Genomic DNA, 18414 nt, shown 5'->3' with positions numbered 1-18414 from the left:
GCAAGTAACCCAGAGTGTTCTAAACGTATTGTTATTTTATAATTTGCGAAGAAAATATTATGATGAAAATAATTGTAATTATAGAAAAGGCATTCCTATAACAATAGGTTGTTGCCAGTCAGAACCAACTTATGTATTCACAATGAACAAGGCTGTTCACGGGTTCAGCCATTGACTGTTACAAGTTTTGCTATGTCAGCCTAATGAGAAAACCCTGTACTGAGTTGGTGAATTTAGTAAATACTGCTATACTTTTAGGACACAATTAATCTCCAAGAAACGGAGCACACATTTTTGCTCTGGAAGTTATAAGATACTTGTTTTACAAAGTAACAAGTGACTTTCGCTTTCACGGCTCATGCTAAGTTGATGGGACGAGCAGAAGCCTTGCCTGCACGCATATCTAAGTGATGACGTCAGAGGACCCCAGTCTGTGCAGAGGACGTTTTCAAATCAGTGACGTAGGAGGTGAATTTCAGCGATGTTTGAAGGCGTGTTTCTCGAGAACCGAAACACATATTGCAGAGATATTTCGCACATCTAATGTTTGTCATTATCCGTAAAATGAATGGATTCAAAACGTTTTTCATGTCAAAGTGGAAATGTCCATGCTCCCATTGCCACAGTAAACTAAATGATCAGTGAGGAATGAAGTGAATAAACAAAGAAAACAGGAACCTATTTTCTTAAGGGCTTTTTTCTGGTGCGGTCCCCTTTGGAAGCATATTGTGCAGTGGTTCAGATCCAAATTTAAAAAGTAGGTTCAGTTCCAATTAGCCTATGATGAGCATAAAGTGGGTTTACATCAAACTTTAAGCAATATTCTCGAACCTATAAAACTTGGTGATCAGACAGAATATTTGAGTCTTCAAAAATTTCACGCATAATAATATATTGAAAAAAATAGCAGTTGGGAGGGAATATCACCGCCTGTTGGAAACTTCTTATTGCATGAAACTGTTAATCAGTTTTATAGAATGTGATAAAGAATTTGTACAAAAACAACTAGTTGCTTTCTATGGTTAATTGTGTGGTACTATAAACTGAACTGATGGAAATATTTGCAATGAAAATTGAAGCTCCCTCTACCTTCCATTCTTTCCTGAAGACTGAGAATGCAGTTCATGAAAAACATATTTAACTAAACTTGAAATATTGGCTTTAAGGGGGCATCTTTTGCCAATGTTATTTAGTATGTGTAATAATCAAATTTATTAGGATTTTAGCAAATCTTGTAAAATCGTTAGTTGTTCATAATATCTTAATTTTGATGAGGGCTTACACTAATGTGAGTAATCTATGGCCAAATTCCGCACTTCGATGCACAAAAAGCATACCCTGGACATCATGTGACGTCTGCTTTTTACACTTGTCCAGAAATGTGCAGTCATCAAATTTAGTAGTGCTGTGTAATTTATATAACAATTTTGATGCACTTATTTTTACGTTTTGTAATATTAATTATAAAAGTTTTCACTTTTACTAAGAAGAATTAAATATTATACATGAAGTAACAGAAAATTCTACTGATAAACAACTGAATACTGTCAGTCAAATTGCACCTTGGACAAAAATGCTGTGTCAAGAAGCGAATTGTGGTCTTAGGACTGTCTATTATGAGCATTATCATCTTTGAGACATTTAACACATGACCAATTCTTTACTGTAAGGCACAAAGAGTTTGTTCGGGAAAAATAAGTTGTGCGTTCAGCCTCAGTTCAGTAGAATTTCTTACTCTCTTGCGGTGGGTGTTATTAAATGTTGGCTTGTTTCTGTCAATTGCCAAAAGAAAAATAATACAAAATATAATAACGTCTCTCTTCATTCAGTGGGGCAGGTTCAGCTTCTCGCTGATCACTCACGAGCATGAACATAAAAGCATCGATTACCCTGATATTCAGTACCAAATATAGGTAATTGATTAAATGTGTGCTGATATAAGTGTAACTTAATGGAAAAATGTACAAGAACGTAAAGAACATACATAACCAGAACAAAATATCACCCGTAACGAACATACATAACAAGAACAAAACATCACCCTATCTAGAAGTCACGTGTGACCAACAGTGTTTCCCACTTCCCTCGGAATACCTGGCAACTGGCAATTTATGTACTTTCTCATGCATACATAAATTGACAATTTATCGCAGGCAACCAATTTCATGAGATACGCTGGCATGAGTTGCTTTGGTGTAAAGCCACTTTCAATGGATGATAATATCAATAACTTCCCCCGTAAATTCATTGTGCCATATTTCAGGCAAGCAGATCAGACCCTGCATTAAAAATATGCTGGGTAAGTATAGCGCATATGATTATCGTGATCATGTGAGGAATGCATACTTTTTTACTTTTCCGAAGCCATGCAAAAATCATACACTTCAAAAGGTACACTGCGTGATGACAAGTTGAATATCGTCCATTTCGTCTTTTATTCTGCAATATAGGTGTAAGAAAAACAAAGCTGTATATGTAAAACAATTGTGCAATGCATTGTTAACAATTACAATTTCATTAAAAATAAAAGCGACAGTTTTGTGAACAAACATGAGATGTATTTGTGTATAAAAATAATGAAATAAAATTTAAGGCAATTACTTCCCTATTAAAATTCTGAGTTGGAATGACCCAAGTTCCTTTTGTTATATTGCGATTTCATCATGTTACAAATGCAATTTTAACATGGTTCGAATGAGATTTACTTCTCTTAACACACACTGCAGAGTTTTGGCGATTTATTTATTTATTTCAGAAATTGAACGCAACAGGTATATTACCCATTAATGGTGTTCATTATACAATAATTTTGTGATAACAATATTGAAATATTGCACAGATGAATGTAGTATATAGACAGAAAACATTTAACAAACATATAAATCTTAGGTTCTACCGTAATTTATGTAATTTTAGTATATTCCTTTTCAAAATTACGGTTGGGCAAAATAAGTCCACACTGTTTTCACCTTTGATGGTATCATTAAATGTTTTACACATATTCCAAATTGGGGATATTGTAAGAGCGTTGGTTCTATTACGACGGAGGCTGAAGAGTTGCCTTCTCGGTCGTAATTTACTTGAGGGGACGTAGAAGTCGAGCTGTGACAGGGCGGAAGGAGCTTCAATGAGATTATTTAAAATTTTGTGGAGGAAAATGAGCTGATTCATGATGCGTCTGTTGTTGAGATTTGTTAGGTTAAAATATCTGAGAAGGTTCTCACGGGATTCCATTTGAGGGTATATACCATCTAGTTTGTACTTTAAGTGTCTTAAGAATTTACTTTGAATTTGTTCTATTTTGTTTATATCTTGCTGGGTTTGAGGGTGCCACACTATGCTTGCATATTCAATTTTCACTCTAACGTAAGCATTATAAAGCATCATTAAGCTTCCGACATTTTTGAACTCTTTGCATGTACGCATTATAAATCCCAGAAGTCTATAAGCCTCGTTTGTTACAAAGTTAACGTGCGCGTGAAATTAAGTTTAGAATCAAACAGAACTCCTAGATCTTTGATTGTTTCTACCCATTTTAATTTTTGTTTATTTATGCAATAGTCGTATTTTATTGATGTAGTGTTTCGAGTATATGACATTTGGTAACATTTTTCGCTATTTAAGATTAGTTTGTTGCGTTCGCACCATTCCACAAGACTGTTTATGTCCGCTTGTAACTCGGTACAGTCACTGTAACTGCAAATTCTTTTGTATATTTTTAAATCGTCCGCAAAAAGTAGTTTACTCGATTGATTCAGATGTTCGTGAAGATCATTTATGTACAAGAAAAAGAATAAGAGACCAAGGTTAGAGCCTTGGGGAACTCCGGATGTAGCTTCAAATTCATCGGAAGTATTTCCCTGAAACGTTACGAACTGTTTGCGGTTTGTTAAGTAGAATTGACACAATTGTAACATCGGATTCGATAGATTGTATGATTTCAGTTTTTCTATTAAGATTCTATGGTTTACGGTATCAAACGCTTTCGAAAAATCTGTATATTACATCTACTTGAGTTCCGCTATCCATCGCGGTTGCGATAAAATGAGTGATTTCTGATAGGTTGATATAGACAGACTTTTTACATAAGAAACCATGTTGATAAGGAGAGATCACTGATCGTATGTGAAAAGAAATGTGCTTGTAAAGAATTTGCTCCAAAAGCTTGGCAGGTGCTGCTAGGACTGCTATAGGCCTGTAATTCTCTACATCATTTTGCTTATTTGTTTTTAGTATCGGGGTAATTTTTGCTAATTTCCAAATATCTGGAAATGTTGAGGTGGAAAGTACAAGATTGAACAGCGTGTGCAGGTAGGGTGACCAGACACATACATTCAAAAAAGAGGACATAGCATCGTGAAAAAGGAGGACAAAGTCATAAAAAAGAGGACACCTCAAAAAATGGGAACACATTTTGCCATTACTCATAATTTAATCAATATAAAAATAAAAAAAACTACCAACACTTTACTCACAGATAATTCTGACGATTTTTTCAATAAATTCCTCCTATTTTGAGGAACAGAAGCAATCTCCTAATCTATTGTTTAACATGACAACCATAATTAAGAATATCTATAGTTTGAAGCATGGAATTTTACTATTTCTTCGAATCCTTGGATATTAGAATGTAATATCCCCATATGTGAATGCAAATGTTACAAGTAAGCTTCACTTTAACTTATTTCCAAAAACAAAATTTAAATTTTAGGTAGTTTATATTGTGTCAGGAAATGTGATTTTAATGTCACGAACATGTTTGCACTCTTTCAACAACAGCCACCTTACACTTTACCTCATATTCGTTTCTTCCATCCTTTAAAAGCTGGATATATTCTTGCTTAGATCATCATCATTCGTTATTTGATAAAAGTAAATATGACTTAATAATAAAAATTCACACTATGCATTTTTGTGTCGCATATATTTGACTCTAAAATGAACTGGCCGACGTCTGTGGCAGAGTGGTTAGCACACTACGCTACAATGCCAGAGGTCCCGCGTTTGAATCCCAGCTTGAGCACGAGTGTTCTTTGTGAGTGTCCCTTCATTAAAATCATGATATCATCGCTCATCCTCATCATTGCGATTAGCCAAAGGAGGCAAAAAAGCGAATTAAAATAAACCATATCACTCAATCCAAAATGAACTGCTCAGATTACACGTGTTTCAGAAGTCTCAGATTGCAAAGCAACGACTTAAAATAATACATACTAATGTAATGACTAGGAGTGGGCGGGACAGAACTTTTTTTGGTCGGGATGGGAGAGAATCGCGATTTCTGGATCAAGCCGGGACATTTTTGGGACTGGAAATGTTTAAAAATTTCCCGACGCTGTGGAAATCACGAATTTTCCGTCACTGACTTTTATTTTATTATTATTTTTTTTACAATTTTCGAGAAGTGTCAAGACACTTACAATGCAGAAAACATCAAGAATTAACTACTTTTAAAAATGACCATTTGAAGGTTCCTAACTGTTCGGGATCCTGAAAAGTGTGGAAATCATTCCCCGAAGTTGAGATCGGAACGGGAAATTCTTTTTACCTATCTCGGTACCGGCTTTTCTGGATTCCGCACACCCCACTAATGACTCAGTTGGGAAAATGATCGTGTTCAGCTCCCAGATGCTAGGTGAGCATTGCTCGAATACTTAACGTGCCCAATCTGGATCCAATTTTTCTTGCAGACTGAAATCAATATTGATTTAGTAGGGTGCAAATAATTTCATGGGACGTCCATGCATTCTCTCTTTTACAACTTTTGTGCCTCCCCGATGGTGTAGTGGTAACATCGTAGCCTTGTGATCAAGGGGTCCTGGGTTCGATACCCGGTGGAGGCACATGGCAGAGTGATTCGGATCCCACTTTAAACTGTAGGTCTAGTTTCTGATTAGCCATTCTGTGGACTTACAACCACAAATCGATCTATCAATTTTACAACTTATTTTCATTTAGATCGTTCGGCGCCCAGAGCCGACTTCCGCCATCCCCTAACTAGAGTCCTAAACTTGAGAAGACTAAGAAAAGCAGGTATTGCAAGCGAAGCGAGCAAGAAAATTTTACGAAAAGTATTTTTATTTGCATAAAATTTGAAGTTGTGGGCGGTAATTCCCCTCTGTTGGAACACTTAGCCGTCAATGTTTGCCCCCCAGAACTCATTTCCGTACAAGGTTGGGGGGGCAATGCCCCCTGTGGTTGCGCCACTGGATGCTATCAAAAAAGGAGGACATTTACAGATTTCTAAAAAATCCGCCCGGACGCCGGACAGACACCTAAAAAGGAGGACATATCCGGATAAAAGAGGATGTCTGGTCACCCTATGTGCAGGGGGTATTTGTGTATCTCACCCCATCCTTTAAGTATGTAAGGTGGAATTTTATCGGAACCAATAGATTTTTTCGGTTTAAGATTTTTCATGGCATCTTCGATTTCTTTAAGACTAATATCTGATAGGTTTAGTTTATCGATTTCACTGCAAGATTGAATATTCAAAGTCTTATTTTTTCCATCATCCTGCCGGTACACCGATTGCAAATATTTAGTAAACGCTGTTGTTACTTCTAGTGTGTCACAAAGTACTTTAGCTTGATATTGAATAGGTTCTGCTCTTTTTTGTTTTTTCATATTTTTGGCAAAGCTGAAGATGAGATTAGGGGTATGAAGTATGTTATATTCTGTGCTTGAAATATAATGTGTATATGCTTTTTGAATCCCTCGTTTAACAATATTCCGAAGTTCTTTAAATTTCTCATGATGATGTTCAGCGTGGGGAGCGTTATTTTTCCATTTTTGCCTATGATATGCGTAAGATTTTGTTCAATGTATGCTTTCCTAGTTAGGTTAGGCACGCAAGGTTTGTTTTTCTGAGCATTAAAATAAAAGGTATGAATGCACAATATAGAGAATGTCTCCAATTCCTTTCCTACTTCTTATACTCACAAAATATGCAGTCCTGGTAACGTATCTGGAGTTAAGGTTTTGGGGCCACGTGTATATATGTTGCAAAATTACGTTCTTCATTATCGCAATCATTCTCCATACATAAACATAATAACCATGTTTGATGATATGAACAAGTGACGTTCGGCATTCATTGCGCTGTCTACAGCTTTGCCACACGGTTCCTTCGTTACTTGCAGAGCATTAGTTGAGAAGAGCACGTGGAATGCAGACTTTGATTAGAGGTAGGTTTGGCAATGGTGCTCGAGCATTCTTCTAGAAAAATTGCATCTTGTGGAGTGAGCGCATCTCGGAAGCTAGTGCTACAAAATTAATATTTTGTTACAATATGTGCTCATTGGGAAAAGATGTAACTGATATCCCCACAAAACTTTTTCCGGTCGGGTAGTCGCAAGAAACATGCATGGGTAGGCCCACAAACCCTTTCCGGTAAGTTTACGTTAGGTTAGGCAAGCTTAGTTAAAATTTTGTTCATTAAACAATGCGATTCAGCTTTAAAAGTAAAAAAATTCTCAACTTACATCAGCTTTTATTGTGATTTCCAGACATGACCCCTGAATTTTAACAACAGATTCTTGATTAGAAGGCCAAATTTAGTTAGTATACCAAATATTAACGAGACATTCTCTATATTCTAAATTTGCTCCAAATAAAATCCCTAAATGAATTCTACTAAGATTCCGATTTACTTCTACATTAATTCCCACTAGTCTACGATACTTACAGTCGCATGTCAATCAATGGAAAATACATTGTCCATGGGAAGCGTGCATGCTTGCGTAAGGTAAATTTTAACTTGTTTTTCAATATAAGTAACTTTTTCGAAATCCAAACAGGGTAACAGTTCAGATTGTTTTATGATTTCTCCTAGCACAAAAACTAATTATCGTAGAATTTTAGAAATCATTGTCACACGAAATTTGAACCTTCCTTAAAGTAATGTGCAATGTTTGGACTCGAAAAAAAGTAATTTATGTTGAAAAAAAAAAACAACTTGAAAATTATTTTATGCACTTCTCACGGACAAGATATTCTCTGTCGACAAGCGACAGTAAATATCGTAAAGCGTGGGAATGAATGTAGAAGTAAATCGGAACCTTAGTAGAATGCATTTAGGGACTTTATTTTAATGCTAAGGGAACCAAACCTAACCTGCCTAACCTAACCACGAAAACATATATTGAACAAAACCTTAATCGCTAAAACTCCGCAGTATGTGTTAACAGACCTACATCGAAATCGAACAATGTAAAATTTGCATTCGTAGCATGATGAAATCGCAATAAAACAAAAGGAACTTGGGCCAGTCTTCCTGCTAGGAGAATTTGAAAAAAAATCATAAAACTATCGGAACCTTTACCGTTTTAACTTATCTCTGTAGTCTAGATGATCGTCGCAGTATGCTTTAATGCGACCCATTGCACTTGATACCAAATCCGAGTTATATCATACCAGTTTTCATTACTTCCCCTTTGCTAATGGCATAACTAAACCACTCGGACGTGATTTCCTCTTTCTTGACTGACACCAATGTTTATAAATTTCCTATGTGCTGCCTGCCCACTGACATTAGGTGAGAACCAGGTATTGAAGTTGATTCTCTTTGAAACATAATTCCTGGCAGTTGCATTAATATTCCACAACTTTGTATTTATTCCTTTCATCTAGTGCCTCATCATTCATTCTTATCTAACTACAAATAAAGATCGTGCGTGTATATACGTGGATGGGACCACCTTATGAAAGACAACATGGAAAGTACATATGCATGTATCAGTTCTTAATTTTCAAAGAACTCCACAAATATGGACATGTAAAAAGATGTCCCTTCTAAAAATACAACATACGCACCGTGTAAAAAGTTAAACTTGAGGAAAAATTCCTCATAACACTGCGGTGTTAGGAGCAGCAGAAGAGTTCTTTTCATGTATTCAGCCATCTTTAAATCCGGAAGATGAAGGCAAATCTTCAAAATAATAAATAACTTCAATAACTCTTTGTTCAGATTATAGTTAATATTTTGAAATATTTAAATATAAAATCTGAAATATTACCTTAATTTTAATTTGTTTCTAAATCGGGTAATAACTCTACTCTATTATAGAAATTATGTGAGATCACTTAGCTGTACTGGATTTCCCATATTCCAACTTTGCAACAGACAAATGACTGTGTAAAATGTAGCAAACTTACCGGATGACGCGTATCTGGCAGATTTTATTTGTGTAACTGTGATTGTTTTTTAATTACTTTGGTAAAAGCAGTTGCCGGTATGTTTTTGAACCAGTGCATATTTAACCGATTTCTATAAATATAATGGAAAACATTAGAATTGGCTTTTTACTCTGCAGAATATTTCTACTGTAGTAACCTCTGATCGAAAAATGGCTGGAAACTTTTGGCAAAGTTCTCATTAGTAAGTAGAATTTGCATTTTATACTCTTGGTTTGAGTGTGTGTGTTTGTTTTTTGTTTTATTCAGTACAACCTTTCGACTTGGTCGGTAGAGAATCTGGGGTCCAAGTTTCGATTGTCTACTTCGGATCTAATAATGTACATGTATTTAACATAGTTCAATGGCCCAAGTTCCTTTTGGGTAACAGTTTCATAGATCGGAGACACATTAAAATCGGATATTTTGTATTTTGCATGGTTTGTATTGCGGAACATAGTTAAGGTGCCATTATGCTTTTGACACGAAAACAAATTCAATTTTTCACATTCTGAGTGCTTTTTTTTTATTCCTTTCTTCGCTTCTGAAACACACAATATGGCGGGAACATCTTGACTCACGTTGTGGGTTTGCTTTGTTTCAACCTTCTGCACCGAAAAATATCTACTATCATGTTCGTCACCGGTGGAAATTATACATTATGCACGGGTAGCTGACGGATAGCCCCAAGAACCATTATGCACGGTAGCTGACCTATAGCCCCACCAACCATTCACGGATAGCCCCACGAACCATTTCCGATAAAGTTAGGTTACGTTAGGGGTAAAATTATCGTATGAGGGAAACTGATTCCTTCAACTTACAGGAGAAAGTACTTACGGAAATCATTTTCTTTAGCATTGTGGAAGTTCCTGAATGTAGATTTGATCCATTTTAATGTGAATGCGTGTTGTTTTCTGCGAAAATCTCTGTCCGACATGCTGTTTCTGCTCCCGCCATTTGCTTTCTGCACGAGAGTGCAATGTTCCGTGTGTTAAGATGATGCAACCCCGTAGCCAGTGTTTCAGCCTCGCCGTGTTTTCACTAGAACATGATGTGTCGAGTATTTTTTTTTTTTTTTTTTTAACTATGCTTGCCTAACCTAACTTAACCTAACCTAACCTTACGGAAAATGGTTTTTGGGGCTAACGTGAATAGTTTTTGGGGCTAACGTCAATGGTTTGTGGGGCTAACGTCAATGGTTTGCGATATTTTAGCATAATTTCAAATCTGGGCACAAAAGTAGATATTTTCTGGTGAACGAGGTTGCAACACTGCATAAATCGACAAAACACACTCAGAACGCCCCCTAAACCAGTATGCCATCACGGCCATAATGTGTTACAGATTAGAAACAACAAATAACAGTAAGTACTCGTAAATAGACATTGATATGCATTATTTCACTTTAAGAAATGTTCCACATTCGAAAATAACACGTTACCAATGTAAAGAAGTCCGAAATATATGATTCGTAGGTGTTTCCCTCATACGATAATAGTACCACGTTAGGCAAGCATAGTAAAAAGAAAGGTTGAAACACTGACAGGGGCTTACATCATCAAACATACGCAGCATCCAGTTGTTGTAGGGCAAGCAAATGAAAGCAGTGGCAATTTTGCGTCGGTGAGATATTTTTCTTGAAAAATACATGATTTCCCGGTCAAATATACTCCACGATGAAAGAAAATACCTCGACTAACGTTGTAAACCTTGGAGAAACTCATTTCCATAAGTAGTTTCTTGTGTAAAATTGAAGAAATGTGTCTCCGATGTATGAAACTGTTACCTTCCTTTTGTTTTATTGTGATGTCATCATGCTACGAATGCAATTTTTACATGGTTCGATTTCGATGTACATCTGTTAACACATACTGTAGAGTTTTAGCGATTACTTAAGATTTTGTTCAATATATGCTTTCGTGGTTAGGTTAGGCAGGTTAGGTTTGGTTCTCTTAGCATTGAAATAAAGTCCCTAAATGCATTCTACTAAGGTTCCGATTTACTTCTACATTCATTCCCACGTTCTACGATATTTACTGTCTCTTGTCGACGGAGAATATCTTTTCCATGGGAAGTGCGCATGCTTGCATAAAGTAATTTTTAAGTTGTTTTTTCAACATAAATAAGTTTTTGTTTGAGTTCAAACAGTGCTCATTACTTTAAGGAAGGTTCAAATTTCATGTGACAATGATTTCCAAAATTCTACGATAAATAGTATTTGTGCTAGGATAAATCATAAAACAATCGGAACAGTTACCCGTTCCTACATGCTTTCATTGTTAGGTTAGGCAGGTCAGGTTTAGGGCTATTAGCATTAAAATTACGGTAACGGTTCCAATTGTTTATGATTTTTTTTTCAAAATTTGCTGGAAGAAAGACAAATTATCGTAGAATTTTGGCAGTAATTGTCACACGAAATTTGAACCTTCCTTAAGGTAATGAGCAATATTTGGATTCCAAGAAAGTAGCTATTAATGGTGAAAAAAGAAAAAGTTTAAAAATACCTTATGTAAGCATGTTTTCTTTCGATGGGCAAGTTATTTTCTGTTTATAAAAGCATCGGTAACTATCGGAAAGTAATGGGAATGAATGTGAATGTAATTTGGAACCTTACTAAAAGTAATTATCACAGTTTTCATTTCAATAAAGTCTGAAGGATAGGTGAAATGAGATGTTGGAATTATCTTGCACATGAATCCCAGTTACGCAAACTTGATGCTAAACACAGACTACAACCGGTAGCTGTTTTCCTCTTCTTGAGTGTTCACAGTAGGCTCAAAGGGGTTTCGTGTTTGAGAACAGCTGTAATGACATCGGAGGATGGTTATATGTGAACATATAAAGTGAATAGTAATTTTGTCAATAGGATTATAAAGGAAATGCTAAAGAAACCAAACCTAACCACGAAAGCAGCATTCCCACGTTGGCAATCCTCGTCTGATGTCTGAACGCAAAGTTGCCATAGTAATGTGTGATAAGAGAAAACCCAAGTGGGTAGAATTTGTGAGCAGATACCAGAAACCCCTTCGTACCTCACACATGTGAAGAAGAAGAAAACAAGCAGTTTGTATCCAAGATGATAGTAAGCAAATGGCGTTTGCCAAGTATAGAATTATATGGGAGTATATTGGAAGTTAAAAGACAGTGTCAAGGAAACATGCAGTAAGTAATCACTAAAACTCTGCAGTATGTTTTAACAGACGTAAATTGAAATCTAACCATGTAAAAATTGCGAACGTAGCATGATGAAATCCCCATAAGACCAAAGGAACTTGGGCCAATGTTCTGCTTTGTAATCGACAAATCATCTCAAACTTTCTCTAGTTCAATGTTGAACTCATCTCGGAATATAGATGCATAACTTAAAATTACAATCATTGGAAAAATAATTGGGTAATTCCATGTCAAATCAACCAGTGCATAAACCTGTGATGTCATGGATTTGGCTAAATTTTGGTATACATGTTTCTTATCATCTGAAATATAGAAAATATTTTTTATTGTTATTTTTCATGGCCAGTTTTTGAGTCATTGAAATTTGAAAATTGACAGAAAATCGCTCACCGCTAAAACTTTAAATAGAATTTGCAAGAGACCTGTTTCAACTACAGGGCTGCGCATGGTCTCATTTTAAAGCTTATGAAGAGGGTTTTCATTTGATATACAACATGATTGATTTTTTGCAAAAAACAAATTTTGAAATGTTTTCCAAAATTTTATTTTACAATTTCCAATAAGATTAAATATTCGAACATTTTCTAAAAATTTACACATATTGGTACACATCTACTAAAGTTCAGTCCAGATTTCAAGGTCGTATCTCTTTGGTATCATATGAAAAGTGATTTCCTTTCAAGACTATGCGATGATTTAAGTTAACATATTTTACATACCTAACCACATTATAAATACAGAAGCAATATTCATGTCACAACAGTCTTGTTCAAATTAAAGCTCATTAAGAGCTGAAAAGAATGAGACCAATTTGAGCTCTCTACATCAAATAGTTTTAGATCTACTTAAGATTGGGTTTTCAAAATTTGTAGAATTAAGACCAAAGAGTTGCATGATAGCAGCAGGATCCAATGGTACCCACACTATATCTGTTTGTACCACTCATCAAAATGTTAAACTAATGATAGCTAGAGCTTGCTTAAATAAAATAACTCTCCCAGGACATGAAAATCCATGAAAAAAATACCAAAATTGCCTTTCAAAAATAATTCAATTCAATTTTCCTTTATTAAAGGGCGAGGTTCAGCCTGCGGCTGTTCTACTACCTAACCCCGATGGTTACATATACATACTAAATACATTCTACATACTAAATGTTTGTACAATAACAAACAAAGAAGAAAGAGAGAAACATAAAGAAGACACAAAAAGAACAAATACAAAATTGAGAACAAAGGCTCATCTACACACTAAAAATAATAATAATAATAAAAAGATTGAAAAGAAATACACAAGGATACACAAATTAATGGACAGAATTGTGCTTGGTGTGATATGGTTAAAAATAATACAAATTAATATTAATGTTATGTTTAAAAAACACATAAATGTTCTTAATATGTGAGAAAGGACAAAATATTGTTAAGGGTTTGCAACATGTAAGGGGAAAAGTAAACTAGCAAATTGAAGATGAAAATACTTGTTATTAGGAAGTTGGTTCAGTAATGCGAGCTACTATTCGTGAGTGCTGGAACACAGATATTGTTCATTTAACAATAGAGTTTTTAGTTTCTCTTTGAAGTTGTTGCGATTAGTGAGGGACGTCATGGAAGGGGAAGTTCATTCCACGCTCCTGCAGCTGAATATGTAAATGATGATTCGAAAAGCACTAGTGCGTGCTTTGGAAGTTCAAGTTTTGATTTTCCCCTTGTTTTGTAGCTAATCATGTATTTCCCTTCTGAATTTTAATTTCTGGAATAGGTTTCTAGGTGTTTTGGTTTGTAAAAGATTATGAACAAAACAACACAGATGTAATTTTCGGCATCTGGTCATGTTCAACATTTTGTTTGCGTTTAGGGTTGGGAGGATATGATCGTATTTTCTTATATGGTACACGAAACGGAAACATGAATTTTGGACTTTCTGGATTTTGGTTTTGTTTCGAACGGATGGATTTGGTCCAAAAATTACGTCGCAGTAGTCCAGTTAATGAAAGATAAGTGATTGGACTAGTCTCATTTTAATCTCTGTTTTTAGGCATTCATTAAAGCTGTACAGCGATCTTAGCATGGCTTAAGCTTTTTTTAATTTGTTCTTGGACATGAATATCCCAGGTAAGGTGTTCATCGAAAATGACGCCTAGATTTTTCACATTTGTTGAATAAGGGATTATAGATGTGTCTAGTTTGATACATATCTCGTTAGGATTTATCAGAGACTATTTCGGGAACTAATAAGAGAGAAAGTTGATTTTTGTGGGTTTATTTTTAGACCATTACTTTTGCACCAGGTATTGATGTTGGATAAATCATCATTGAGAAAAGCTAAGGCTGCATCCTTTGGTGGAAAAGGAATTTGTAGTTGAGTGTCATCTGCGTAAAAATGAACTTTACTGTGATTGATTACGGTAGGTAAGTCGGCTGTAAAAATGGTATAGAGGAGAGGGGCTAGAATGGATCGCTGTGGGACACCAGTTTCCAATGGCAGGGTGCGAGAAAGAGGGGGCGTCGCAGCTTTTGATGAAAACTCTCTGTTGTATGTTGTTCAGATACGATCTAAACCATCGGAGAGCAGGAGGTGAAAAATTGTAATATTTTAATTTGCTCAAAAGCAGGTCATGATGGACCCTGTCAAAGGCTTTAGTGAGATCCAGTAATACTAACGCTACTGCCATTTTCTTGTCGATTGATCGTAATAAATCGTCAGTTACTTTATGTAAAGCATTTGCCGTGCTGTGTGAGGGACGGAAACCGGATTGACATTTCGAAAGCAGATCTAGGTTATTAACGTGTTTGTGAGTTTGCTTGTTAACAATTTTTTCATTGATTTTGGAAAATATAGGTAAGAGACTTATTGGTCGAAGGTCATTCAGGGACATTATTACTTTTTCTTTGGTATCAGAACAACATGTGCTGTCTTCCAGCTGGTCGGGTATGAGAAATTTACGATGTGCGTCAGGGGACGTAAGATGTGCGGTAATAACAGTTTAAGCATTTTTATAGGTATTCCATCATTACCAGATGCATTGGATGATATTTCGTTTATCGCTTTCATTGTTTCGGCTTCGTTTATTTCTTGCAGGTGGAAAGTTTGAGCGGTTTCGTTAAAAGTGTTACCATCAAGGAACTCTCGAGTGTTATTAACGGCATTTTCTGAGACATTCGCTTTGCTGCATATGCTAGAAAAATGTCAGTTAATTGAATCTACGTTTCTCAGGTTGGAAGGTATCTCGTTGTTCATATTTTTACTATATACACCCCACGTTTTTATTTTTTTCCACAACTCTTTGCTGTTATTGTTGCAGCGGAGGTGATGATTAAAATATGCTTTCTTTTCTTGCCATTGGGCTGAGGTGGTGAAGTTTCTCAGTTCTTTGTAATAGTCCCAGTTTGCCTGGGATTTTGTGCGCTTATATTTTATTAGGGCATTGCCACGGAGTTTCATGAGCAGTTTTGTATTTTCGGATATCCACGGAGAGTTTTTTGATTTTATTAATTTAGTTTCAAGGGGCGCATGCTTGTCGAAGAGATTTATTACGTTTTGAGTAACGAAGTGTACTTTATCATCTACTTTGTCGAAGCTATCAATTTTCATCCATTCAATTGTTGTAGCATCCCTATCGAATATCTCTTTGTCGAGGGTAGAGAAGTTTCGAGATTTGATAAACTGTTTAATTAATTTTGGTTTTTCGGTGGCAAGTGTCGCGTTTACTAGACAGTGGTGGGACGTTCCAACGGGAGTGGTTACGTTAAATGCACGTACAAGACCCGGGTCATCCGTTATTACCACATCGAGGAATGATTGGGTGGTTTCCGTTATTCTGGTTGGTCGGTTAATGATCTGAACCATGCCGAAAGAGTCGATTATTGATTGTAAATATACTGTTTCTGGTTTATGGGGAGAAAGGAAATCCGTGTTTACGTCACCTAAAATAAGTAATTTGTGAACGAGTGGAAAAACTTCCGAGATCGTCGTTTCTAGGCACGATAATTTTGTATACGATATATTAGGGGCTTTGTACACACCAATTATTCCCAGAGTTAGATGCTGGAGTTTCACAGTTACGCTAATCATTTCGACTTTGTCATCATTTTCGTTGCAAGAGGGAATGATCTTGACATTTAGGTCTTTGCGGTAGTACAAGATTAGGCCACCCCCACCCTTTGTTGTTCTATCCTTTTTTATTGCTGTGTAACCCGGTATGGAGAAGGTTCGAGGCGAGGGCTTCGCGGAAAGACCAGCTCTCGGTGACCAGGAAGATATCGAAAGCCGACTCGAGTAACGTGGTCGCCAACTCCTCTAATTTGGGTGACGACAAGGACCTGACGTTCGCTTGAGCGATGGTCAGAAAGGGTGGCCTTGGGGGCCAATGACTGGGGGGGAGGAAACCGTTAGTTGCAGGATTTTCAGGCGGTGGACTCGACATCAGGGAGAAAACAAAGACACCGGTACCATTTGTTGCAAGCTTGAGGGAAATCAAACCTTCCCTTCCATAACGTCATAGCGCATTTTAGCATTATTTCAAATATGAATGTAGGTGCAAATTGGGAGAAGAAAGACATAAGGAAATTCGGGTACTTACATGTTGCCTTCTTGTGACGTCTTGGATGTTCGTGAATCACAGATATATTTGACGCTAAAACATCACTCAAGGAAAACTGTATGAAATAATTCCCAGTAGCGCACACCGAAACACTTGCGGAGCACTTGAGCACATGCAGAGAAACATAAACATTTGCATAAAGGGGTATGGTTGACACACAAGACACACACAATGGACATAATAGGGAAACGATTTCAAACACACGCTCATAATACATATAACTAAGAAATAAAATTAGGATGGTCATCACCGATATACACGTTGATTATACACTTAAGTTTGTGGGGAGAAAAAAATAACTAGTAATAATAATAATAATAAAATATAGAATGATAAAAATAAAATAAATATTAAAAGTATTTCAATGTTAACCGGTTACTAATGTTAAAGTGGCTAAGGAGTCCGAGCAGTCTTGTTTATGGGTCTAGTGTTTTGAGGGGTAAGGCTCTGGGGCCAATCGGGATAGTTCCTTCATTCTTGTAATAGTAGGTTTCCTGCCGGTAGCGGTGCGCACCACGATCCTGCCATCTTCCGTGTAGCACGTGCGGCACCCAAACTTCTCTTTCGCTGCCCGCAACATCTCCTGTCGCATTGGAGTCAGCGACTCGGTGATGTAGATTCGCGACCCGGCTTCTTTTAGCTGTTTCTTCACCGACCACAGTGAGTGCCTGGTTTTGTAGGTTGCAAATTTAACAATAATGCAGCATTTTCCTTCCTGCACGGCCTCGGCTATGCTACGGTTTGGTTTTCCCAAACGATGGCACGTCGCGATCTGGTCACTCTTGATGTCGTTCATCTTATTTCGGAATAAGTCCAGGACCTTCTCCTCCACGTTCTCCTGCACTCCGTGAATAAGGAGACACTCACGCCTTGAATATTGTTTCAAATCATCCAGCCTATTCTTGCGATTCTATCCTATCCAGTAAATAATGGAAGTCGTCCTTTTGCACTCTGAAACTTTCCTCCAACCGTGCCTCCAATTTACTCAGCTCGTCTTTGAGTTTCTTCATTCCTTCGGAATCGTACGTAGCACTTAGATCCCTGCTTCTTGACTGTGTTTCACTATCAATTTTTCGTTTGAAATTGTCCAGCTCGCCACGCACCTGCTTTTCGAAGCTTTCCAGCCGGTCGCCGAGTTCCTTGGCCACAGCACGAGACATCTTGGGTTGGTACGCGTGAAGCACAGTGGTTATGGCTTGCAACAAGCGTCAGATAATTATTCCAGTATTTTCTCTTCATTAACGTTGAAGTTGCACTTGCACATGTCAGTCCTGAACTTTGACACTACCTCTTCCTTGTGTGTGAAGATAAGAATCAGCCAGCAGCCCGATGTCCAGCAGAATTTTACAATCTTCTCCGGAGCCAATCAGCAAGTCCTTAGCACACTTCCGCCATTTACATAATGTGTAGGGTACCACAACAGAAGTGTTTTCTAGTGTGATTCCTGTCCCAGCATAATT

General features: G+C 36.8%; 2 protein-coding genes across 3 annotated transcripts in view; one reads left to right on the top strand and one right to left on the bottom strand.

The window, feature by feature from the left end:
- Positions 1–8908, bottom strand: part of LOC145987869 (mannose-P-dolichol utilization defect 1 protein homolog) — a 205840-nt gene extending 196932 nt beyond the window's left edge. The window contains exon 1 of the mRNA XM_083122635.1: positions 8815–8908. Coding sequence (XP_082978761.1) covers positions 8815–8902 — 88 coding nt within the window. The 5' untranslated portion in view covers positions 8903–8908. The remainder of the gene's footprint in view (positions 1–8814) is intronic.
- A 220-nt stretch (positions 8909–9128) lies between these two features.
- The window catches only part of CycC (cyclin C), a 49517-nt gene continuing 40231 nt past the window's right edge, over positions 9129–18414 (top strand). For both annotated transcript variants that reach the window (XM_083122633.1, XM_083122634.1), the window contains exon 1: positions 9129–9379. In XM_083122633.1, the coding sequence (XP_082978759.1) occupies positions 9348–9379 (32 nt within the window). In that variant the 5' untranslated portion in view covers positions 9129–9347. The remainder of the gene's footprint in view (positions 9380–18414) is intronic.

Source organism: Lepisma saccharinum, chromosome 5, assembly GCF_977018435.1.
Source record: "Lepisma saccharinum chromosome 5, izLepSacc3.1, whole genome shotgun sequence".
Taxonomy (NCBI): Eukaryota; Metazoa; Arthropoda; class Insecta; order Zygentoma; family Lepismatidae; genus Lepisma; species Lepisma saccharinum.
This window is presented reverse-complemented; position numbering and strand designations above follow the sequence as displayed.